Raw genomic sequence first — 27,081 nt, 5'->3', positions numbered from 1 at the left:
TGTCTACAAGGAAGAGTATTGTATAATTTTTAAACACTGTCTTAAAAGTATCAACCCAAATTCCAATACCTAATTGAAGTAAAGGTCCTGTTTCCTCTGATATTTTGAATAAGTTTTAGAGAGACTCTGTCTATATACACTTTTTTAAAAAAGATTTATTTTATTTATTTATTCCCTCCCCTCCACCCCCCACCGCCTCCATTGTTTGAGCTCGCAGTCAGCAATCTGTGTCTGCTGGTCTGCTCTTTAGGAGGAACCAGAAACAGAACCTGGAACCTCCCATGTGGGAGAGGGGCGCTCAATCACTTGAGGCACCTCCACTTCCCTCTCTTTTACTTATACTTTTAAAACCCACTTTTAATTCTGCTTTAATCCTTCACCTGACTGGCAAAGGGGTCTGTGGAACAAAAAAGACTAAGAACCCCTGCTTTAGGGAGTTCCCCATATGAAAACAGAGTATACTTATAGCTTATTTTCATTAAACACTTAGTTAAAATGTGGGACTACAATTATCCTTGAAAATAACCTTTTAATTATTCAAATGTCATGACAGCATAGCGTAGATGCAACAATTGACCTTTACATTTCTCTCGAGTCAGCAATGTTCTTCGGATTCTCAAAATCCTCTTAAAAAGTAAATCACAAGCTCTGTCTCCAGGGGAAAAAAAAGTCCCAAATGCTGTTTTGGACTCATAAAATAGAACTTAAACAGGGCTCTTTTCTTCTCTGCAGCATCCATTACTGGACATTAGTTAGTAGCAGCCGCCATTATTGATCAATGTATTGTCTCATATCCCCGTGGACACACAAACCAAACGAGAAAAGTGTTTTATGAAAAACAGTGTTGCCACCAGACTCTGGTGTAGCTCTTCACGGTTTACAGGAAAACTTCCAAATATTTGGAAATTAAAAAGGTTATTTGAGTTCACTGTAATCATACCCTGGAAAGTGAAACAACAGGACAAAAGTTCATTCTTCTGTCTTCTGGTCCAGAATCCTTTCCAATACCCCACACAATTCCTTTCATGGGAGTTTGGGCAACATAGGCTGTGATCTTAAGCTACAAAGCTGAAAAAGGCACAGACCTAGATGCTAGGGTTTAATGCACATTGAATTTATTTGAGCTTTGCAATCTCTTCTTTATCTCTTTTCCTAATAGATAAATTTTTCATCAGTTTTTTTAAAAGTATCAAATTGCCAAGAAAATATATTCTTTCTGCCAGATTGATTCTAGGAAAACATTTCAAATGAGACATAGTTCCCTGAGTGTGGCCATGTCCCCAGTTCTTTCTGGACCAGCCTGATGGTAATGGAATGGAAAAGCACAGGCTGGAGTCAGGCAGACCTGTGCTTAATCTCAGTTCTGCACTGATCAGTATTTCCTGGGGTCAGTTATTTAATCTCTGTGGTCAGTTTCCTCATTTCTAAAAATGTAAATAATGCACGTAAGCCCATATGAGGAATTAAAAGAATAGGGTGCCAGAAAGCTTAAGAAACCATTCATTCAATAAGTATTTGTTAATAACCTATCAGGCCCCAGCCAGGTTTCTACCCTCAGAGATTAAAATGCTAGTTTGGCTATCATTTCATATCATATCATTTCATTTAATGAACTTGAGAGTGGGAGCACAAGAAAACTTCATTCTTTACCTTCTACTGCCCAATTTGTGAGGTAGTTTTTATCCCTGCCTCTGGTTAGAATCACAGGTTGGTCCCATAGCTTTTCTAAGATTAGCTTTCTAGGATGATAAAAAAAATCCTCCAGACACTTTCAGTCTCCAGGACAGCATCCTTTCAATAACTGATATATCTAGTCCTCTGTAATTATATAACTCCTTCAATATATATGGGTAATTTAGAGCATCTGGGCTCCTCAAGTTCAGAAGGCTTGATCCTTTGTGGTAGAGGAGCTGCCAGGTTGACCCTCTCTCTCCTAGCTCCACTTCTTCTACCTCTGCTCACTAGTCACAGTTTCTGACCCAACCTGGCTGAGACCCAGGAAAGTGAGGAGTAGGGCAAGGAGCCCAGCCCTGTGTGGCAGGACAGTTATGACCTTACATAGTTGCTCCCTGGGTTTGGGTGATGCTTAATACGAGCACATTCTCTTGTGTTCTGCATTTATGGATCTCTCACTGTAGCAGTCTGGCATTGTTTATGAATTTCAAAAATGGTTATTGAATTATGTTTGTAAACTGGTCTGTCAGAGGTATCACTTTTAATTGATTAAATTATGATTAGGACCTTGATTGGGCCATGTCAGTAGGTCATGAGTCCTCACCCCTTGGTGGGCAGAGACTCACAGAGAAAAGACATGGCAAAAGACAGAGTTGGAGTTTTGATCTTGGAGCCCGGGAAGTAAGCATGCAGGAGAAGCAGATATGTGAAGAAAGAGAGAAGGTTCCATTAGACACAGCAGAGGCCCTGGGAAGGAGATGAGCTATTTGTCTGAGAGTTTACAGCTAATGTTGTGGAGAGAGCAGAGCAGCTGAGCCCAGAGAAAATCGAGCCTCTGAAAAGAGGCAAGCCTTATCCCACTGTATAGCTGATATTGGAAGAAGGTGGGACCATGGAGCCTTACGAGGAAGAGGAAGGCTGAATGCTGGCAGCCATCTTGCTCCAACACATGGCAACAGACTTTGGTGAGGGAAGTAACTTACGCTTTATGCCCTGGTAACTGTAAGCTTCTACCCCAAATAAATAACCTTTATAAAAGCCAACAGATTTCTGGTATTTTGCATCAGCATCCTTTTGGCAGACTAATATACACACTCAGAGATTCCTACTGGGAATATACAACTGCACCCCAGTGAAAATGACACTAATTCTCACCCTCCAGGAAGTCCTCTTAGGTAGAATTCAAGACAACTCCAAATCAACTCATTTCCTGGTGGCCCAAATCTGGTCCATGAGAAACATATATCCTTGACCAGTTTCTTTATAGAAAGGCTCTTCCCTGACCCCTACAACTTTAGCCCTTTTGTAAGAGTTATAGGTTTGAAAATTTAAAAACTATATATATATATTATATATATATAATTTTTACCACTCCTTTTTCAAGTCCTTCTTAGGTAGTCAGATACCTATTGTTTCTTTCTTTTTTCTTTCATTCTTTAGGAATGCAGCCAAAACTAAGACTGAAAGACTTCCATTTAACATTCCATTGTGGTTTCTTTCATTCCTGATAGAAAAAGAGGCTGAAAGCAATATCAGTGACCTTGTATTTCTAAATAGAATGAACTTGGTTTGTCTCAGAAAATTAAATGGCAACAGACAAGCAGTAGGGCTCTGTTCTGCTCTTTTCTTCAACCAAGATAATATTTGCCAAGCAACCAACACTGATTGATTCTTAAAGCAAGGGCAAGTTAGGAATGAAGAGAAGGAGGGAGAAAAAAAACAAGGTTGCATTAACAGGAGGGTACAAGAATAGGAATTAGAAAATGTAGGTTTTGGCCCTGATTCTATCATTAACTAGTGACCTTGGACAAATAACCTAATCTCTGAGTTTCAGCATCTATAAAATACCAAGTTGTTGTGAAGGTCAAATATTAATACAATTGAAAGCTTTTCAAAAACTGTACATATTCAAGGTGACAGTATCATTCTTCTTAATAAGAAGCAATGCAGTTCTGTTGCTAAATCCTTTTAATTCTTCATTTAGAAAATCCCTCAGTTTCACCCTTTCCTCTTATTCCAACTGTAGTCACTCTTGTCTAAACTCAGATTACAGCAATAACCTCCTAATTTATCTGTCTTCTGCCCCATATTCAAATTTATCCCTGAAAGAAAGAGGTTGGACTGGATTCTAAGGCTTCCTCCTTTCTCTTGTGTTGCTTGGATTCTATTAGGAAAAAAACAGGAGCAAAAAACATAGCTGTTCCTTTCCCCATCCCACTCCATCCTTAGCTTTTGCTAAGATTCACATAAGGCATTGCTGTAACAAAGATTCGATAAAATAGAGAGAGAAATAGATATGAAACTGAATGAGAAAAAAAGACCTGTTAAGTGAAGACCATGATTTTTCAAAATTTCAGTGACTCCATAAACAATAAAAAAAAATTATATTTATTGTTGCAATATATGGCAATGGCATATTTTTCCATTCTCACTTGCTCGCAATCTATGGCAACTGGTTTCCACCCCTAATCTACTGAAATTTCTGTAGCCAAGATCACCTATCTCCATTACTGCTCATTCTCATGGACACTAGCCTCTCAGCAACATTCAACATTTCCCCCATTAAGGATTCTCTTCCATTGCTTTTCCAACCCCCAACTCTGTCTCCTTCCTCTTCTGCCTTTTCCTTTCTTCCTGGTGTTCCTCATAGTGCAACACTGGTCAGCCTGCTCTGCTCTCCTGACACAGCCAAACATATCCCCTCCCATGAGTCCAGTCACCACCCTCATGCTGATGTTGCCAAAATCCATATCTCTGACCCCAATTTCCCTCCTGACACCACACCCACAGAACCAGCAGCATACTCAATATCTGTGCCTGAATATACCAAAGGGACCTCAAAGTGTACATGTCCAGAACTAAACCATCATCCACCCTGCTTACCTTGTCTATTCTCTACCCCAAGGAATAGGACCACCCAAGCCAGAGCCTCATCCTCCACCCCCCCACCCCATATCTCTCTCACTCTCTCTCTCCCCCCCTCAACATCTACTCAAACACCAAGTCCTATTGATTGTAAATACCTCTCAAATCCACCCTCATCTCTCCATCTCCACTGCCAACACCCTACTCTGGCTTTATCGTCTCTTACATAGATGATGGTAACAGCCTCCTAACTAGTGTCCCTGACTCCATTCCCTCACTGTAGCCAGAGTCATCTCTCTAACCCTGAGATCTAAATAATGACTTCCTACTTCTTTAGAATAAAGTCCAAACTTCTTAACCTAGCTTTATTAGGACCTTCATGATTTTGACTGTTCTTGCCTCTACATCCTCTATTCTGACTCTGTCCGCCTTGATGTCAACACTGACATCATAATAAATTATCATCAATTCCAAAAACAGGTTATGTCATCTTGCCTCTTAGCTTTTACGCATGCTTTTCCTCCTACCAGAAGTGTTCTTTTCCCACCCTGTTTCCTGGCTAACTTTAATTTATCCTCAGGGTCTCAGTTGGCTATCACCACTTCCAGAAAGACCCCCAAATATCCCCAAGTCTAAGTTGGATTCCCCTCTTCTTTGCTCACAGAGTGCCTTTACTCCCCTTATCATAGCACTTAGGTATTGTATTGCATTTGTCATGCCCCCACCACAACATTTGCTCTAAAAGGCCGGAACAGCACCTGCCACGTCCACTGCCGTACCCCAGGGACTAGAACATTGCCTGCCACATAATGCACCTGTCAATGATGTCTGCTGAGTGAATGAATTAAATGTATCAGTATATATAGTAAATTACTTTGCAATAAGGCTACCCTTCAAATTTTATGAATTACTCTAATAAAAGATGTCTGTATGAATTTTTTAAAAAGTCATCCTAAAACATTAGAAAAGCACTACTATCTTGTACATCTAAGTATTCCTTTTAAAAAATGTTGTGCCTGGACTTTCAAAATATGTTCCCAATTACAAAAGAGCTTCTGAGACCACTTGAGGGTATGTATCATTTGTCCAGCAAATCTTGGCAGTACTACCAAACCACTGAAAATCAAGGAATAGCAATCTATCCAGAGTTTCCTTGCTGTTGTTTGTCAGGTTCTGTGGAAAAAGGTGCTCAGGCTGTGCCTTTTCTCCCAGGCTGTGGCCTGGCGTTTTATTGGGCCTCTCTTCTTCTGTGTTTTAGTACTGAGAATGAGGCTACTGCCAAGAAGCCAGATCCAATGCATGGTATCCTTGGCAGGAAAAATGTTTCTCCAGTTCCGTCCAAATTAATCCTCAAAGGCCAATAAATCAATACACAAGGAGAATGTGTGATGATTTTAGCCATCTGGACTTCTAAAAAATCATCTGTGGGTTTAACAGAAACTACCTAGCTCTCCAGTATCCACGAACAGCTGGATATTAGCTCACAGAAGCATGAACACACCTTCCCACGTAACACCACCACCACATCCAGGCGGGGAAGCTCCTGGCAGCTTTTCAGAGTGCTTGCCTCACTGTTGAGTCTGTCAGTTTGCTTTCAGTGTCAAAGCAAGCAGCGCCAACCGTTCTTCCTTCCCAAAACCCTCATAAGGTAAACTGGATTTAGACTCTGTTTTCACACACCTGATCAACTGTTGTAACAATCAGGCAGTCAAAGAAAAAGGGAGAAAGCGTATCAGGACAGCCATCTTGAAAAACGATATGAGTGATTTTTTTTTTTCATCTAAATTTTTCTGCCAAATGACTAGATCAGTTTCTTTTTCCTTTAAGTATTTCAAAAGGGTAGGGGGAAGAAGCCTATTTCCACAAAGTGGAAGGGAGTCTACATGGGTATTAGATATAGCAAGTTTAAATTCTTCATCACCAGACAAAATGTTGCAAAGGAAACTCATTCTAAACCAATCCCTCAGGTGGTCTTGCCCTGTATGAAAGGAAGGGGAGGAGTGGAAGAACCTGTTTAAATGCCCAGACACCCTTAGCTTGCCTTCGTTGTAGCTGTAAATGCCACCCCTGAGCGTGCACTTTGTATGCTCCAAGCCAAGAGCTTTACATTCATCATTCCTCTCAGTGCTCACAACAGCCCTATCAGGTGAGTGTTATTCCCATTTTAAGGTGGGGAAACTGGGACATAGAAAGACTCAATAACTTGGTCAAGGTCATACCACTATTCAGTGACACAGCTGGAATTCCAAACCACTCTAATTCCAAAACTCCTGTTCTTCCCAATGTAAGGCAATCTTTGGATACTATTAGTCCTGCAGTTCCTAAACCAACCATAGAACTTAAAATAGGTAAGTAACCAGAAAATATTTCTTTTATATTGTTCAATAAATAACAAAAGAATTATAATTTATTATATAAATTAAATATATAATAAATTTAAAAAGATTTTTCTTATTTAAGTTATTTCAAAAGCAACGATTACGAAAATCAAAAGCAGGGAGGTAAGGAACTACTCATAAATCCCACCGCATTAATAAATTATGTTTTCATTTTTTCATGTTTCTTCCAGTTGTTGCCACTCCAGATATGTAATTATATGTAGTTTCAAAGGCCGTTTTAAATAACTGGTTAGTATTGAGAAGATAAATACATTAAATGAGTTGTCTTCTCAAAAACATACTTTTTTTTTTTAATTCTTCCCTCCACATTCTGGGTTTCATTTTCCTTTTGGAACAATAACAGCAACAAAGTCTTGAAGAATTCTGATTCACACAGCAGATGTGAGGATAAGAGAACCTGCTGGCTAATTAGAGATGAGTTTCAACGGAAACAATCACATGAAAACAAACTGTGCATGGTAAATTCCTATCCCTGATAGTTGGTCTCAAGATACACCAAAATTATCTCACCAAAGATACCTCTGTCAACCTCTCTCTCTTTCGCACATGCAGACACGCTGCGTTTCAAGGTAGAATATATGTAAGGACCATTGCTTACACCCTGCCTCCCTTAGAGATTTAAACTGTTCATTAGCATATTAAGATTCTGGGAAGTCACATAGTAAGGAACCTTCTTTTGCCCAGTAGTTTGCAAACTCCATTGCCTATAGGTTCCAGGTAGTAAAGGTAAGGACAGTGATGAAGTGGAGACCACATGTTCCACCTGAAAGTGGCTGCTTCTCATCAAGTGGGCCTCACAGTCACAGATCTTTATGAAAGGCCTCAAGTCTGAGTTTTTACATGAAATTTCACATCCAGGATGAGGAGGAAAATTAACATGTCTCTTGGCCAGATCTGGCCTATAGATCACCAATGTGCAACCTTTCTCTGGTTTAACCTAAAGCATCTCCTCCTAATTTGACCACAAAACTCCACATTCCTCGAACACTTTTTTGGGAAATGCTGCCACATTTAGTTAGTTTGCCAAACCTCCTAAGACCCCTTTCTCAGTCTAAATCTTTCTTCCCTACCCCACTCCCCTGACCTAAAGGAGTAATAAATGTTCCAGTTACTATGGCTGTGTAATAAATTACCCCTAAACTAATAGCTTAAAACAATATTTATTTTGCTCAAAACTCTTCAATTTGTGCTGGGTTCAGCTGTGATGGCCAACTTTGTTTTACTGGGTGTCAGGTAGGGCAGCTTGAAGGCTGGAGCAATGAAGGGAGGCTTGCTCACTTGTATGTCAAACAGTTTATACTTGTCACCTGCGACCTTAACTGGAGCATGTGGCGTTTCCCTGAGGCCAGGGCAGCTGAATTCCAAGGGTGAGAGTTGAAGAGAAAGAGCCAGAAGCAAGCAAAAGCCCTATCGCCTTTCAGGACCTAACCCCAGGTCACTCCCACTGGGTTGTTTTTCAAGGCAGGTGTTCAAAGAGAGGGGAAATAGACTCTACCTCTTAAGGGGGTGTGCCTAGGTCCTGGAAGAGCTTGTGGGACCAGAAATACAGCTGTGCCATTTGCTAAAGATGCAATCTGCTGCAAAATGAAAGAGCAAAATAGTTAAAATCCTTGCTCTATCATATACCAACAATAATGAGTTTGAACCTCATCTCTTTTTGCATCATATTCTTTATCCTGAATTATAATTATCACTATTTTTATGTCATCTCTCCCACTGAGCAGTGAACTTCTTGAAAGAACAACCACATCACGGTGTTTTTTTCTTGTTGCTGGTTTTTTTTATTTTTTATTTTTTTAAAGTCCTATATACAGAGCTTAATGGCACATCATAGTTTGGGCTTAGTAGATATTTCTAACATGTTTCCTAAAACTAACAGGGAGTCTTCCAGGAACTTGTCACTCCTGGTAGACATGGCTGAAGGGGAAGAAGCCTTCTGGGACTGAGTCAGACAGCTTGGAATTCATTCTCCACAGGCCAGCTTCCTTCACATGGCTTGTTATCACCGGGAACAGGAGGCAAGGCTCAAACCAAAGACCTCTTTCCCCATCGCCTCATGTTTATGGTAAAGTAGCCCTAATCTTCTGCCAGGAGCTGCCCAAAGAGCAGACTAAAGGCCTGTGAGAAAGAAAGAGCCTCTGAGAAATTGAACCTACAAAACCTTACTCCCAAAGTGACAATAAACCCCACACATTGCCTCCAAACTTCCAATTCCAGTGCACATTCTTTGTTGTGAATCAACTACCACTCAGGCCATAAGCGCAGACAGAATCATGTGAAATTCCTTTTCCACAAAGTTATCCGCTTGTTAATAGATTTGCCGAAAGCACCTTTAGAAGTGACTTCTTCCCATGTGGACAACAGATTTTGCACATTGTTTTTTTTTTTATGACAATATAATTTTTTATAAATATTTTTATTTTTAAAGAAGCTTTAGATTACATAAACGTTACATAAAAAATACAAGGGATTTCCATATACCCCACTCCCTCCCCACCCCATACTTGGCCACACCGACAACCTTCATTTGTTCGGTACATCTGCTACAATTGATGAACACACATTGTAGTTCATTGTTCTTTAATAGGCTACTCCTCTATTTGTCTCCTTACCTGGTGAGGAAGAAAAGAAAGCAAAAAACTTAGAGTCTCTCTCTTAAAAAGGGAAGAAGAGATGTGATACGGGGGCATTTTCGGGACTTGGAGTTGTCCTGAATGATATTGCAGGGTCAGATAGAGGACATTATATATCCTGCCATAACGCACTAAATGGACTGGGGGAGAGTGTAAACTACAGTGTAAACTGTAATCCATGTGGTATAGCAATGCTCCAAAATGTATTCATCAAATGCAATGGATGTGCCACACTGATGAAAGAAGTTGTTAATGTAAGAGGAGTGGGGGGGATAGAGAATGGGTATATGGGAACCGCTTATATTTTTTAATCTAATAATTTCTGTTATCTATGTATCTTAAAAAAAAAAGACAACAAAAAAATAAAAGATTTGCAATGGAGAAAATAAATGAATAATAATCTGACATTAATTTAACTCCTCCAATAAAAGGAATATTTGCTATGTAAAGATTTTAGAATATCCCTTCCCATCTATTTAATAAAAATTATCACATTAAAAGTAAAAAAAAAAAAGACTTGATTTTCCTTGGGACATTCTGCTCATCCCTTGTCCTGCTTTCTTTCCTCCTTCCTGTGTCCTCTCCTCCCCTTTCCATCATTTCCAACTTTCCTTCCACAAGATTCTGAAGCTAACCTGCTGGTACACTGTTTGGTGAGAGTCTCAGGCTATTTGCCTGGGTGCCTGCCCCCATCTGCAATGAAAGCCAGTTCCTTTCAAACAAGGAAGCGTGTTTATCTGAAAGGCAACTGAAAAGTTCGTGTCGAGTGTTAGTACCAATGTCATTCTTTTTCAGAACTTCTGAAGCACATACTTTACATGGTTGATGAGTGTTGCATCCTCTCTCTATTCTGGAAAATATTCTATTTGTTTACATGTAATAAAATATTATCTGTCATTTCCTCAGCTCTTACATGTTACGAGTTCTATGTACTTTGCATACGTGTTTCATTTAATCCTCACAACCACTCTAAGAGGATTTTTTACATTTTACAGGTGAGGAAACTAAGTTAAAGAGATGAAATAAGTTGTCTAAGATCACGTGACAAGCATGGCCAGAATTCTAGCTGGCCCACCTGATGCCAAAGCCCATGTATTTTCTTCTCTATACTGTTTAGATTGAGAAAGGGCAATGCATGGCAGACCCATTTCTTATCTCATAGCTACTTTATTGATTTTGAGTCATCCTATTTGACTTAAATCAATTCATTAATAACATTGCAATCAGAGACATTCAAGGTTGTAAAGGACCAATAAGTTACCTGGGTTAAACTTCCATGGACTCTGAATCCTCTTCACAGCACTTCTCATACTTGTCATTCATTCTGTTTGAAGACTTCTAACATTGGAGAACTCATCCTTCTTAGGAGGAGAGAGCCCACTTCATTTCTGGCAGCTATATATTGTATTTGATAAAAATCTATGTCCCTGGAGCTGCCCTCGTCCATCTTAGTTTTGCTGTGTGCAAAACAAGGCTAAGCAGGCTTGCCAGCTCTCATCAGCCCCTGAGACTTACTTGAAGAGGCTAAATGATCCTTTATCAATTCTTCATAAGTAAGGTTACCCATATCTCATGGTCACTCTTGCCTGATAGACTCCAGTTTGTCAGAGACCCTCACTAAGTGTGAGACCCAGAATTGTAACCAGAGATCAAATTAATTCCAGCCAATCAAAAAAGTATCCCAACCTTAACGAGGGTACTGCGCATCTATTATTGTAGCGCAAGACTGAATGTGTTCATTGGGCAGGCACATGGAGTCCACGACTAACACTGAGCTCCTCAACATATCAACAAGAGATATGCTCAGGGCAGACATTCAACCCTTTCCAGCAGCCTGGGCTACTGGACTTCAGAGCAAGCAGGTCCCAAACTGATCAGCACATAATTTCATTTCAAGCAAAATTGTTCATTGTGACAAATACTTTATCCAAACCTGCATATTGGTTTTCATTCCTTAGCATGTAAAAGAGGTACTTTTCATTTCTTCTGCATATGCAGAGTTGGTTTGTTTTTGTTTTTCTTTGGTTTGGTTTGTTTTTTATATGCTTTTTTTTTAAAGATACTTAAATTACATAAATGTTACACAAAAAATATATAGGGGATTCCCATTTGCCCCGCTCCCTAGCCAACATTTTCTCACATTAACAACATCCTTCATTAGTATGGTACATTTTTGTTACAATTGATGAACACATTTTGGAGCATTGCCACTAAGTGTGGATTATGTTTACATTGTAGTTTACACTCTATCCCACACATTTTTGTAAGTTATACAAGATACATAATAGCCTGTGTCAGTCATTGCAATGTCATTCAGGACAATTCCCAAGTCCCAAAAATGCCCCCAAATTACACCTATTTTCCCCTCTACCTCCCCTTAGACCCTCTAGTGGCCATTGCCTCCACATCAATGATAAAAGTTCTCCCATTGCTAGAATCACAATAAGTCTATAGTAGAATAACAGTAAGTCTACTCTAGTCCATAATTCATTTCCCAATCCTGAGGATTCTGGGATGGTGATGCCCTCTCCATCTCTAATTGAGAGGAGGCTTAGATCCCATGGGGCAGATGGATGGGACTATCTTGCTTGCAGTTGCAGACTCTCTCTGTTCCTTGAAATGGCCGTTGTCCATCACCATCTCCTTGTTAGTTGTCCTGGGTGAGTCCAATGAACTGGAGAGTAAGTGTTGCAACTCTGTTGAGATTTGGGGCCCAACTGGCACATAGACAGCCCAAAGATTTAAGTCTCCTGAACATACACCTATCAAGTATAGTACTAACTATAGGTTCAAATAGAAGGGACAGAAGAGTCATGTGTAGGGAAACTACAACGGAGTCTAGCTCTGTCGCATTGGAGAGCATAAACTCCAAAGTAGAGCCCCCTAGCAAGATGCCAAACTCCTGTATAGTGTCTAGATGTCTCCAGAGACGTCAGAAGCCCTGCTACCTGAGGCAATATTTACTTTGGGAGTCAATGAGATCCTGCTGAGATGTGCATAAGTGTAACCTCTGGAATGACTTCCTGACTCAGTTTTAAGTCTGTTAGCCATATAAACTCATTATCTCTACCCTTTCCCCTTTTGGCCAAGGTCTTTTTCCATTTGCATTGCTAGTTGGTGCTTGGTAGTAATCCCCTGGTGCCAGGGAGGTTCATCCCCAGAAGTCATGTCCCATACTCGGGAGAAAGTAATGCATTTATATGCTGAGTTTGGCTTAGAGAAAGGCCATATTTGAGCAACAAGGAGGCTCTCAGGAGGTAACTCTTAGGGACACTATAATACTAGGCTAAGTTTCAATTTCAAAAGTAAAAGTTCATAAGTACAATCATCAGTATCAAGGGCCCATCAGTGGTCCATCCTCCTTCACTAGCCACTGCCCCTGTACTCAGGGGATTCCTACTGTCCCATCAGAGAACATCATAGGAAATTAAAGCAGATTTTGGTACCAGAAAAGTGGAGTGCTGCTATTGCAAGTACCAAAAATGTGGAAATGACTTTGGAATTAGATAATGGGTAAAGACTGGAAGAATTGTGAGGAACTTAAAGAAAACTTACAGATGCTAAATTGCTCTGGAGAGACTGTTGATAGAAATACAGATGCTAAGCATACTCTTAATGAGGCATTAGAAGGAAATGAATGTGTTATTGGAAATTGGACAAAACACAATCCTTGTTTTAAAGTGACAGAGACCTTCGTGAATCTGAGTTCTGATGTCAGATGGAACACAGAATTTTAAAGTAATGAACTTGGGTATTTAGCTGAGGATATTTCCAAGCTAAATGTGGAAAGTGAAGCCTGATTTATCCTGCAGTTTATAGTGAAATAAGAGAGAAAGATGAGCTAAGAACTAAAATGGGCACAAAGAACCAGAAATTGATGGTTTGAAAATTCTGAGCCCCTGGAAAGCAAGTCCCCAGAGAATAATGCTCTATGTGAGAGTTTAACTGAACATGAACCAGTTAGCCATTTCAGAGGAAGTCAGGACTGGAGGTGAAGTTACCCAGGAAGGATCTGTGAAAAGTTCTATTTTTTGATGAGTTGGATCCTTATGAACTATATAAAACCATTAAGTTTTTTGTATAATTTGTATGAAAGGAACCACAGCCAGCCTGGACTAAAAGGGATAGAAAAGGAACAAATTGAAGGAAGAATGACTTCAAGAGCAGAACCATGGAAGCTGAGGTCTGTACTGAAGAGACCTCCTCAGGCCAAGAGAGTGGGCCCACATATGTGAGGAAAGGGCAAGTCTATCCCAGTGCTTAGAGAGGATGTGCCTTCTGCCCCATTATTCAGGGAGAGTGCTGCCATCCAGTGCTCTGAGAGGATGGAACCTGTGTCTTGGGGATTGTGGAGAGTCTGGCCACCATTCCAATGCATGGAGAGGATGGAGCCTTCACCACAGTATGGCCACTGTGCAAGCACTTGAAGTGGGGGGGGGGGGGGGGTTTCCCACTCCATCAGACCTAGGGGACAAAACAATGTTCCATAGATAACTATCAGACCTTGAAATCTAATGGAGTATGCCCTGCTTGGTTTCAGAATTATTTGGGACCTGTGTCCCCTGTTTTCCTTCCAACTTTTCCCTATGGGATTAGAAATGTTTATCCTATGCTTGTCCCTTCATTTTATATCAGAAACAGTTAATTTGTTTTCTAGGTTTCACAGACCCACAGAAGAGAATTGTGCCCCAGTACAGACTATCCCCATAACCAATTTTAATGGGACTTGGTACTGATTTTGTTTCTAGAAATGTCTTAAGGCTTTGTGGATATTGTGATGGAATAAGTGTATTTTCTTGGAGAAATAACATGTCTTCTGGGGGTCAAGAGTGTAGTATTTTGAAGATATATGTACCCCAGAAACATGTTCTTTTTTTTTCCTTTTTTAATATTTTATTTTTAAAGAAGCTTTAGATTACATAAGTGTTACATCAAAAATATAGGGGATTCCCATATACCCCAACCCCTTCCCCTCACACACTTTTCCCCATTAACAACATCTTTCATTAGTGTAGTACATTTGTTACAACTGATGAACACATAGAAGCATTGTTACTAACCATGGTCTATAGTTTACATATGGTTTATACTTTGCACCGCACAAGTGTAGATTTTAACAAAATGTGTAATGGCCTGATCCATCATTGCAATGTCATGCAGAACAATTCTGATGTTCCCAAAATGCCCCATGTTACACCTATTCTTCCCTCTCCCTCCCCTCAGAACCTCTGGTGACCACTGTCTTTATATCATGTCTTATATCAATGTTACAAGTTCTTCCTTTGCTAGAATAATAGTCTACTTTAGTCCATAGTTGCATCCCCCCCCCCCCTTATATTTGTTCATTTCTCAATCTTGAGGATTTGGGGATGGTGATGCCCACTCTGCTTCTGGTTGAGAGGGATCTTAGATCCAATGGGGCAGATGGTTGGAAGTCTTGCTTGCAAGTGTAGATACTCTCTGTTGTTTGAGATGGGCATTGTCCATCATCATCATATTGTTAATTGTCCTGGCCAAGTCTGAAGAACTGGAAAATAGGTGTTGGCTGCACCTCTGGTGAGATTCAGGGTTGAACCGGCTTATGAACAGCCAGAAGGTTTAAGTCCCTGGGACACATATTTAATGGATATAGTGTTACTTATAGGTACAAATATAGTGTCTGGATATCTCTAGAGCCCTCAGGAGCACTCCTGTTTACTGTGGCAGTCAGTGGGATCATCCTGACATGTGCATAAGCGTAAACTCTGGAATGACCTCCCGACTCCCTTTGAAATCTCTTAGCCATAAAACTCATTTGTATTTAATATTTCCCTTTTTGGTCAAGGTCTTTTTCCAAATGCATTGTTAGTTGGTGCTTGATAATAATTCCTCACTGCCAGGGAGGCTCATCCTCAAGAGTTGTGTCCCACACTGGGGGGAAGGTAGTGAGTTTATAAGATGAGTTTGCTTAGAGAGAGTCCACATTTGAGAAACAAGGAGGCTTTCAGGAGGTAACTCTTAGGCAGTATACAATATTAGAGTAAGTTTCAATTTCACAAGAAAAATGTTCATAAGGACAAGCACCAATATTAAGTGCCTGGTGTACTGCTCTGTCCTCTTTCGCTAGGCACTGCCCATGTACTCTAGGGATTCTTGCCAGTCTGTCAGAGAATGTAGCAGGACTCTCCAGGATGGGAATTCAATATTCTTTAAGTTATTATGTGGGTATCCACCCACCAAGATAAGACCAGTAACCTCACTTGCTGTATTTGCTAAAAGAACATTCCCACCATTGTAGTTTAACCACAGAACTACAAATCCCCTGAGTTCGTCTGTTCCTTTCTCCAGCCCTCTTCCCAGCTCAGGACTAGTCCCACCCAACCTTCCCCATGCCCCCCCACCCCGCTTAATTTCACCTTCCAGCTCCATCTACCCCCACTTACATCCCTGCACCACAATCACCCTATCCACTGCCAAATCATCCTTTCCACCTTATCCTAGGTTTTGCCCATACTGAACATCAGCTCACCACACTTTCTGTCTTCTCCCAGACTCTAGCTCTGTTAGTCTGCTCAATTTGCTTACATCATATCAGTTAATATTTGTCCTTTATTACTGACTTACTTCACTCAACGTAAGGTCTTCAGTATTCATCCATGTTGTTTTGTGTGTCAATACGTCATTCCTTCTTACAGCTGAGTATTATTCTATTGTATGTATATATCACAATTTGCTTATCCATTCATCTGTTGTTGGACACTTGGGTTGCTTCCAACTTTGGGCAATAATGAATAATGCCACTATGAACAATGGTGTACAAGTAAATATTCATGTCCCTGCCTCTGATTCTTCTTGGTATATACCCAGCAGTGGGATTTCTGGATCAAATGGCAGTTCTATAGTTATTTATAGCTTCCTGAGGAACCGCCAAACCATCCTCCACAATAGCTGCACCATTCTGTGTTCCCACAAGCAGTGGATGAGGGTTCCCATTCCTCCACATCCTCTCCAACACCTGTAGTTCTCTATTTTTTTAATAGCCACTAGTCTAAAATGATATTTCTTTGTAGTTTTGATTTGCATTTCCCTAATAGCTAGTGATGATGAGCATCTTTTCATGTGCTTTTTAGCCATTTGTATTCCTTGTTTGGAAAAGTGTCTATTCAAATCTCTTGCCCATTTTTTAAATGGGTTGTTTGTCTTTTTATTTTGAGATGTAGGATTTCTTTATATATGCTGAATATTAGGCCCTTATCCAATAAATGGTTACCAAAAATTTTCTTCCATTGAGTAGGCTGCCTTTTCACTTTCTTGACAAACTTCTTTGAAGCACAAAAGTTTTTAATTTCGAGGGTGTCCCATTTATCTGTTTTTTCTTTCATTGCTTGCACTTTGGGTGTAAAGTTTATGAATCCATTTTCTGGTACAAGATCTCATAGATGCTTCCCTACATTATCTTCTAGGAGCTTTATGGTCTTGGCTCTTATATTTAGACCTCTGATTCATCTTGAGTTATTTTTGTATAGGGCATGAGACTGTGATCCTCTGTCATTCTTTTAGATATGGATACCAAGTTCTCTCAGCACCACTATTGAATAGGCCATTCTGTAACAGTTGAATGGACTTGGTGGCCTTGTCAACTATCACTTGACCATATATGCGAGGATCTATTTCAGAACTCTCAATTCAGTTCCACTCATCAGTATATCTGTCCTTGTGCCAATACCATGCATTTTTTAACACTGTATCTTTGTAGTTTGCTTTAAAATCAGGTAGTACCACACCATGGAGCCAAGAGTGCCTACAACTGAAAGCAGGAGGATTGCATCCAGCATCCATGAGGAATCTAAGCCCCCTCTTGACATAGATGTGGAATGGACACAACCAATCCAAGGTCCACAGGATGGAGGAATAGAATATGGATTAGAGTGGACTTACTGATACTCTATTCATGAACTATTGTGATTAGTAATCGAAGAAAATGTGGCGTTGGTGTGGAGAAAATGGCCATGGTGGCTGCTGGGTGTGGGGAATGGGAGGAAGAGATGAGATGTGGAGGCGTTTTCGGCACTTGGAGTTGTCCTGGGTGGTGCTGCAGGGACAATTACCGGATATTGTAGGTCCTCCCATGGCCCACTGGATGGAATGTGGGAGAGTGTGGGCTATGATGTGAACCATTGACTATAAGGTGCAGCAATGCTCAGAGATGTATTCACCAAATGCAATGGATGTGTCATGATGATGGAGGAGAATGTTGCTATGGGGGAAGTAGTGGTGAGGGGAGTGGGGGGTATATGGGGACCTCATATTTTTTTAATGTAATATTTTAAAAATGAATTAAAATAAATAAATAAAATGTATTTAACCTAAAAATAAAAAAATAATAAAGTCAGGTAGTATGATTACTTCAGTTTCATTTTTCTTTTTCTATATGTTTTTTGGCTATTCAGGGCCCCCTGCCTTTCCAAATAAATTTCATAATTAGCTTTTCTAATTCATTTTTTAAAATGCTGTTGTAATTTTTATTGGAATTGCTTTAAATCGTAAATCAATTTGGGTATGGGTAAGACAGAAATTTTAATGATGTTTAGTCTTCCAATCCATGAACATGGACTATTCTTTTATTTACTTAGTTCTTCTTTGATTTCCTTTAACAATGTTGTGTAGGTTTCTGTGTACAAGTCCTTTACATCTTTAGTTAAATTTATTCCTAGGTACTTGATTCTTTTAGTTGTTATTATAAATGGAATTTTTTCTTGATATCCTTCTCAGATTACTCATTATTGGTGTACAGAAATGATACTGGTATTTGCATATTGAGCTTATATCCTGCCATCTTATTAAACTCATTTATCAGCTCTTGAAGCTTTGCTGTAGGTTTCTCAGGGCTTTCTATGTATAGGATCATGTCATCTTCAAATAGTGAAATTTTTACTTCTCACTTTCCAATTTGCATGCCTTTTATAATTTTTTTCTTGCCTACGTGCTCAAGCAAGGACTTTTAACACAATGTTACATAAAAGCAGTGACAGTGGGCATCCTTGTCTTGTTCCAGATCTTAGAGGGAAAGCCTTTAGCATTTCACCATTGAATATGATGTTAGCTTTGGGTTTTTCATATATACCTTTATTGTGTTGAGAGGTTTTATTCTATTCCTATCTTTTGAAGTGTTTTTTAATCAAGAATGAATGCTATATTTTGTCAAATGCTTTTTCTGCATCAACAGAGATGATCATGTAATTTTTTTTCTCTCAATCTGTTTATGTGGTGTATTACTTTGATTGGTTTTCTTATGTTGAACCATCCTTGCATACTAGGGATGAAACCCAATTGATCATGGTGTATAATTCATTTGATGTGTTGAATTGAATTGTCAAGTACTTTTCTGAGATTTTTGCATTCAGGTTCATTAGAGTAAATGGTCTTTTTTTTTCTTGTGGCATCTTTATGTGACTTTGGTATTAGGGTGATGTTGGCATCATAGAATGATTTAGGCAATGTTCCCTTAATTTTCTTTTCTTTTTTTTAGGTACCAGGCTCAACCACTGAGCCACATTGGGTCCCCTAAGTTGGTCATTTTTGTTTGTTTGTTTGCTTGTTTTTTGTTTTTAGGAGACACCAGGGACTGAATCCAGGACCTCCCATGTGGGAAACAGGTGGTCAGCTGCTTGAGTCACATCCTCTCCCCTCTTCCCTCCACTTCTATTTTTTGGAAAAGTTTAAGCGGGATTGATTTAGTTCTTTCTGAAATGATTGGTAGAATTCACCTGTGAAGCCATATGGTCCTGGGCTTCTCTTAGTTGGGAGTTTTCTGATGACTAATTCAATCTCATTACTTGAGATTGGTCTGTTGAGTTCATCATTTTCTTCTTTCATCAATGTAGGCTGCTTGTGTGTTTCTAGAAATTTGCTCATTTCATCTAGGTTATCTATCTTTTTGACATACAGTTTTTCAAAATATCCTCTTATGGTAGTCTATTTCGGTGGGATCAGTGATGTATACATAAGGGAAAATAGCATACAGATGGGATAAAAGTACTTGTTCAAGTTCACAAGGATAACAGCAGCTTCTAGCACACACCTCTCTTCCTCTAAACCACTGATACGTAATACCTGTGTTGAAGGAATTTGGAGGCAAGAGATTATTCTAATCTGGCGTCACTGGGGAAAACATCTTGGGGGAATTTAAATTGAAAAGAAGTAAGCTTTTTTTAAGCCAAAGCTTACTTTTGCACCAAAATAACACATGCTAGCAATAGAAAATTTAGGAAATACTGAAAATTACAAGGAAGGCCATGAGATAAATTACTCATAATCCCATCTCACAAAAATAGTGCTATTGGTGCATTTCTCTACAGTCTTATTTCCACATTATTTGCTGCTGTTTTTCTATCATGGTGATCATTCTAGTTATCAATGAACATTATAACTTAAAGAATGTTTCATGCTATAGTTATATCCTCACTCACACACCATTTTAACTGCTATATAACAGTTCTGTAAAGAGAATTTACCATAATTTACTTAACCTTCCTCCTGTTTTTGAATAGTTAGGTGAAAGGTAAAGATGTAAATGAAGAGAAGGAAGGTATCTAGAGAAAGAATATGTATTTATGGCAAATTGATGCACCAAAGTACTCACAGCATGTTTATTTGCGTTTTGAGGTTGTGGGTGATTTTGTTTCCTTCTTTATATTTTTCTCAGTGATACGAAAACACTGTAAGAGCATCTACTTTTATTTAATATCTACCACATGCTAGATGCTACGTTTACATTTTCTCATTTAATCCTCATAATGACTAACCAAGGTCACAATGACATCTTCATTTTAGTCATAAGGAAAGAGTTACCCAGAGAAGTTAAGGAACTTGCAGATGATCAGTTATGGAGCCAGAAATTGTACCCAGGAACATTTGAGAAGAAAGCTGTTGTTCTTAATCACTACACTGTTTATCCTAAGTTTTTCGTGTATATATAGCATTGTTACAATCAAAAAGTTCTTTTGAAAAATGAAAATGGATTTCAAACAATAAATGCTCATAACTGGTATCAGCAGCTGATTTGGTAACTGTAGAAGTATTTTTTCTTAAATCTACCAAAATCCCAGAAAAACTGAGAAATCGTAAGTAAATAAAATCCCTTCAATTATGTCTGAAATGTTTAAAATTCAAATATGTTTCAGGTTTCTCTGAAATTGATTTTTTAAGGGCAGTGTTAATTGCAGTTCAGTGAATGAAGTCTGGATTCCAAGACCGGATAAAAACTGATTGTGCTAAAAGTAGTCTTCTGTAATTAAATGAAAACTGCTCTGCGCACTTTAATTAGTCAGCAATGACGTATTTTAAGTAAGAAAAGTAAGTCCTGGTGTATCTCATTAAATGGTGGGGTGGCAGCCCCACCTCAGCTGGGGTTCTGTCTGTTTTCCACAACAGCCTTATTTATGCATCTACTGCTCTAATTTGAAGTGTCAGGGAAGGTGATGCATCCTTTTGTAACCCAGATGTACACATTATTCCCTTCATTCAGAAGACTTGTAATATGTTTTAAGTACCAAGGAATCTCACCAGGGGTATATAACTGCTTCAGAAAAGATATGTAGTCATTGACATTTCACATCACTCTGCAGGGGGCTTGGGAAAGTCAGTAAACATTGTAAAATTCACTTAACAGATTTTTCTTAGGTGCTAAAGCAGACAAGTTGAATCTGTGTCCTTGAAGGCTATTAAAGAAAAGGAGGCCCCCAAATTTTCTCCAAATTCCTTAATATCTAATAATATCCTGCTTCCATACTTTTGGAAAAAAAGGGAAAATAACCTTGTTTTCCTTTTTTATGGATTTTTTTCACTTTTTTTAAATGATAAAATCAATGCGTGGTCATCATAAAAAATTTGAAAGCAGAGAAAAATGTAAAGAAGCAGGAAAAAAGCCATCATTCCATCATTCAAAGACATATTACTATTAATATGATAGCACTTTTCCTTCCAGTCTTTTATCTAGCCTTTGATTTTATATGTCTGCCATCATTCTTTTTGCTCAATTTTGTATTCAAATAGAAAAATCCTTTACAAAAGAAATTTCAGATTTTATTCCTAACCTTAACCTGGGTCCTTGGGGCCAGTCCATGTGCTTCAAGCACCTCAAAGATTGTCCTGATGCCTGCTTTCCTGAGCCTTCAGTGAGAGAAGGTGTCCACCAAACGGATAGGACCCATCCTTGTGGTAATAATGAATATACTGAACATAATAAAGAAGGAACATAAGCCCTACTATTTACTTAGTACCTGGGATTAATCACATTGAACCAGCCCTCCTTCCCTGAACATTTGTTTCCAGAAGAAATGAGGTTATGATTATCATTAAGAGCAACTCTGAAAGTGTAGCCTGCCCAAGAATGGTGCTGCACACACGGAGAGCTGACACAGCAAGATGATGCAACAAAAAGAAACACAGATTCCTGGTGCCGCTGATAAGGACAGAAGCGGTCACAGAAGAACACACAGTGAATGGACACAGAGAGCAGACAACTGGGGGGGCAGGGAAGGGGAGAGAAATTAAAAAAAAAAAAGAGCAACTCTGAAGACATGTTCTTACCACTGAACAACCACCACTCAGAGGTGACAGGTGTAGTGTAGAGTGATATTCAGAGAATTAAAAGGTGATGGGTTAGGAAGTAGATGCAGCTCAAGGAGCTGGGTGCCTCCCTACCACATGGGAGGTCCCAGGTTTGGTTCCCGGTGCCTCCTAAAGAAGACAAGCAAGACATTGAGCTGATATGATGGGCTGGCATGGCAAGCTGACACAACAAGATGATGCAACAAGATGACAAAACAAGCAGGGAGCAAATGTGGCCCAAGCAATTGGGTGCCTCCCTCCCACATGGGATTTCACAGATTTTGTTCCCAGTCCTCCTAAAAATAAGACAAGCAGACACAGAGAGCAGACAGTGAGCATAAGCAATGAGAGGTAGGGGGAGAAATAAATAAATAAAATAAATCTTTCATAAAAATGTAATGGGCATTAGACCAAGATCCCCACAACTATTCAACATTGTAGTGGAAGCTCTAGCCAAAGCAATTGGGCAAGAAAAAGAAATCAAAAACATCAAATTAGAAGGAAGAAATAAAACTATCCCTGTTCACAAATGACATGATCTATATATAGAAAACCTACAAGAAAACAATAAAATGTTTAGAAGGCAACATAGGAAAATAGTTTCAGGACCTTGTATTAGGCAATGGATTCTTAGACTTCACACCTAGAGCATGAGCCACAAAGTAAAATCATAGATAAATTAAACTTTATTGAATTTAAAAACTTTTGTGCATTAAAGGACATTATCAAGAAAGTGAAAAACAACCAACAGAATGGGAGAAAATATTTGGAAACTATATCGGATAAGGGTTTAATACCCAGAGGGGAAAAAAAACTCCTATAACTCAACAACAAAAAGGCAGTCCAATTTAAAAAGGGCAAAAGACTTAGTCATTTCTCCGTAGAAGATTTACAAGTGACCAATAAGTACATGAAAACATGCTCAGTGTTATTAGCCTAGGGAAATGCAAATTAAAACCACAGTGAGATACGACCTCATACCCTCTAGAATGGTTATTATATTTTAAAAAAGGAAAGTAAGTAGGCTAGCAAGGATGCAGAGAAATAAGAACCCTAGTACACTGTTGATGGGAATGTAAAATGGTGCAATAGCTGTGGAAAACAGTTAGGCAGTTCCTCAAAAAGTTAAACATAGAACTACCATGTGCCTCAGCAATCCCACTTCTACATATATACCCAAAAGAATTAGAATCCAGGACTTGAATAGATATTTGAATATCCATGTTCATAGCCGCCTTATTCACCAAAAGCAAAACTGAAACCCAAATGTCCATCAATAGATGAATGGATAAAGAAAATATATACAAACATACCACAATGGAATATTATTCAGCCCTAAAAAGGAATGAAGTTCTGAAACATGCTACAACATGGATGAGCCTTGAAGACACCATGTTCAGTGAAATGAATCAGACACAAAAGGACAGATATTGTATATTCCATTTACATGAAATAACTAAAATATGCAAATACATAGAGAGAGAAAGTAGAATACAGTTTACCAGGAATGGCAAGAAGGAAGGATGGGGAGATAATTCATAGTGGGTACAGGGTTTATGTTTGGGGTGATGAAAAAGTTTTGTAGTGAGGGTAGCACAACACTGTGAATTTGATTAACCCTATTGAACTGTATACTTAGGAATCCCTGGGATGGGAAATTTTATGTATCCTGTTTCCACAATGAAAGAAAGAGAGAGACTAAAGAAACAATGACAATTAAATACAATACATATTCTTGGACTGTACCGAATAATGGAGGATAAAATGCCCAAGAGGACATTACTAGGACTATTGAGAAAAAATGGAATATAGACTTTATATTTAATATCAATAGTAAATTTCTTGAACTAAATGACTGTACTTAATGAAGTTATATAAGTTTATGTGTCTGCTCTTAGGAAATATACATGGAAGTATTAAATATCCAAGGGGCACGATGTATGCAACATACTCTTAAATCTTTATGCTATATATAGAGAGAGAGGGGGAGAGAGAGAGAGAAGGGGAGGGAAGGAGGGAGGAAAAGAGAATGATAAAACAAACGTGACAAAATGTTAAAAGTTTGAAATCTGGGTATCTGAGAATAGGTTTGTGGTGGTTTGGAGCTATAAACCCCAGAAAAAACATATTCTTAAACTTAATCCATTCCTGTAGGAGTAGGCCCATTATAAACAGGATGTTTTGATAAGGTTACTTCAGTTAAGGTGTTCCAGCTCAATTAGGATGGGTCTTAATCCTATTACTGGAGTTCTTTGTAAGCAGAATGAAATTCAAATACAGAGAAAGCCATAGAGAGGGCATCCAAAAGCTGATATCAAAGGAAGCTGGAAGAGAAGGAGAGGTCTGGAAAGGTTGCCATACGTATTGCAATGTGAAAGTAAAACCAGCCCTAGAATGCTATAGTCTTCGAGGAGAAAGCTTGGTGATGCCTTGATTTAGACTCTTTCTAGCCTCAAAACCATGAGCTATTGAATTCCCATTGTTTAAGCCAGCCAATTTGTATGGTATTGCTTAAGCAGCCAAGGTCATATTGGAGTTTGCTTTATTGGTTTTGTATTATTTCTGCAACTGTCCTGTAAGTTTGAAATTATTTAGAAGTAAAGTTTTTTTTAAAAAAATAAGGTGATGGGTAATCTCAAGTCAAGTTGATGGTATGTCGCAAAGTCACAAGACTTAAGAGTCATAGAAATTGAGATTTGCAGCTAAAGACTACAGATCTCAGCCCCATACCCAGGTGTCCAAGAAATGCCCATACCTCTTACCAAATCACTGTTATCAAACTAGTAGGTAACTTAGTCTTGGGCTGTGTTGAGTCCCCACCCCTGCCAATGTCACACCAAATTTGGCAAACTTATATAACCCAGAAAACAAAAGTAGAGTCTCTATCCTCTCTTCTGTCATGGTGATTGCTAACAGTAATCCAAGTCCTAAGTGGTTCCTTACAATTTGGTTTCTCCCAATTTCCATTCTACATAAGGATCAGAGTTCAAGTCAGCCTCCCTAGTCATACCCTCAGTCATCTCTGAGGATTTGACAGGGAAATACCAATAAAGCTGAGCACCAGTCTCCCACTAACCTTTGAATCTTCCAAACTCCATCTCTTTCCCTGTCCCAGGGAAATTCCCCTTTCTCCCTTAAGTTCTGTGAGATACTTGCCCCATTCTCTTCCCCTTGGGATACCTAAAGTACTCTCTTTGGACTTAATAAAATAAATTCCAATTGGGGACATATCTTGCAAAAAAATTCTGCTTCAGGCCAGGGGCTTGCCCTGAAGCTCATCTGATTTCTCTCTTGGAATAGGGAAGGGGAAATTATAATGAGAAAATATAAATATTTTCCAAAAAGTCATCCTGCTATAGAAAAGACCTTGAAGAGAATTCAGTCAAGTTCTCACCTAAAGCCAGGATCCCTCCGTTCTTTAGCACCAGGAGACCACGTTTGGCTCCAGGAGACAAGCTGGGCCTTTGAAAACAAACTGGGATTCAGATCCTGTTCAATCCTATTCTGTGACCTTAAGCCTCCGGCCTCAGGTTTCTCTTAGCACCATGCTTGGCAACAGAGCAGGCTTAATTAATGTTACTTTCCCTTGTCCACAGCCCCTGCCTCCCAATTCACTGCCCAGTCAGTCCCAAAACAGTTGCCCTAATTCCTCATATCCTAAGAGCAACTCTGGGAGAGGCTTCCTTCTCTAAAATGTATGCCTGTGCCCACACTTGAAACCATCTAAGTAGTGAACTTTTGGAAGAATTTGTATATATGATCCTGGTACTTCAGATGGTAACCATTTTCCTACTGGGGAAAGTCACAACTAATCCTGCTCAACACTTTGACCAATGTGTACCTTCCAGAAGCTCTTCAACTGTGAGAACCACTGGATGTGGCCAGTTTGAACATTTTCCTCCTCCTCAGAACTCATTTTGGCCTGGAAGGAGTACTATTTCTCTGGGAATAAACCAGTAATAGAGCAGGTTCTTAAATCTGTCTTCATTTTTTTCTATCTCCTAGTCAGATACAGAGTTTTGGGATAAGATGCAAGCAGAATGGGAAGAAATGGCTCGGAGGAATTGGATATCTGAGAACCAAGAAGCGCAGACTCAAGTCACAATCTCAGCTAGCGAGAAGGTAACCAATTCTGTTCTTGTAAACGCTGACCAGGTGTCTCAGCCCTTTTAGATTGTATTTTATGCATGAGGCAATAACAGTCAAAAGTCCAAGAATTAAGCACACATTTAATATCGATCTGACCTAAAGGAAATTCTGATAGATACAAGCAATATACTCACTTGATGTGTAAAAGCAGCCAAACTGGAATAAAATGTTTTTATTTTTATCAGCATTAAACAGTTTGGTCAGCCAACCAAAGCTTACATTCTGAACGATGGTCAGTTACTGAACTGACTTTGAGGTTGGGTAACACAGAACTGGGCTAATCCCGCATGGCTTTGTCACTCAGTCACGTGAGTCATGGCAATGTGCTAACATCAGAAGTGGTATCAGTTGGCGGGGGAACAAAGAGTGGAGATATAGGGTTACATTTCACAGATGGCTGTTACACAGGTAACAGGAGAGACTCAATGGAATAAGATACCCTTAACACACTCAGGTCCATCCCAAGATGGTTCTTCAGAGATTTTCCCAGTAGGACCATCAGCAACTATATGAGTGCAGTGAGCAACCAGCCAAATTTCCCGTAAAGTCTTAGTTGCTCTAGGATTTTTGCTTATGAAAACACTTGAAGTCCATATTTCAAAATAATATTATTTGAGGGATAAGTATAAATGACTAGAAAGAGATATCGAATTTTCTTAAACAGAAAAGAATATGTATATAAGTTTTATAGTATTGTTTTGTGTGTGGTGGAGGAGCCCTCCATAACATTCAATTCTGGAAAACTTCCATGATTTTTGCTTCAATTCAAC

General features: G+C 39.1%; 1 protein-coding gene across 19 annotated transcripts in view; it reads left to right on the top strand.

Annotated features, from left to right (window-relative positions):
- Positions 1-27,081, top strand: part of PEX5L (peroxisomal biogenesis factor 5 like) — a 231,689-nt gene that overhangs the window by 185,373 nt on the left and 19,235 nt on the right. For all 19 annotated transcript variants that reach the window (XM_058295386.1, XM_058295383.1, XM_058295380.1 and 16 more), the window contains one exon: positions 26,168-26,284. In XM_058295386.1, the coding sequence (XP_058151369.1) occupies positions 26,168-26,284 (117 nt within the window). The remainder of the gene's footprint in view (positions 1-26,167; positions 26,285-27,081) is intronic.

Source organism: Dasypus novemcinctus, chromosome 4 (assembly GCF_030445035.2).
Source record: "Dasypus novemcinctus isolate mDasNov1 chromosome 4, mDasNov1.1.hap2, whole genome shotgun sequence".
Lineage (NCBI taxonomy): Eukaryota > Metazoa > Chordata > Mammalia > Cingulata > Dasypodidae > Dasypus > Dasypus novemcinctus.
This window is presented reverse-complemented; position numbering and strand designations above follow the sequence as displayed.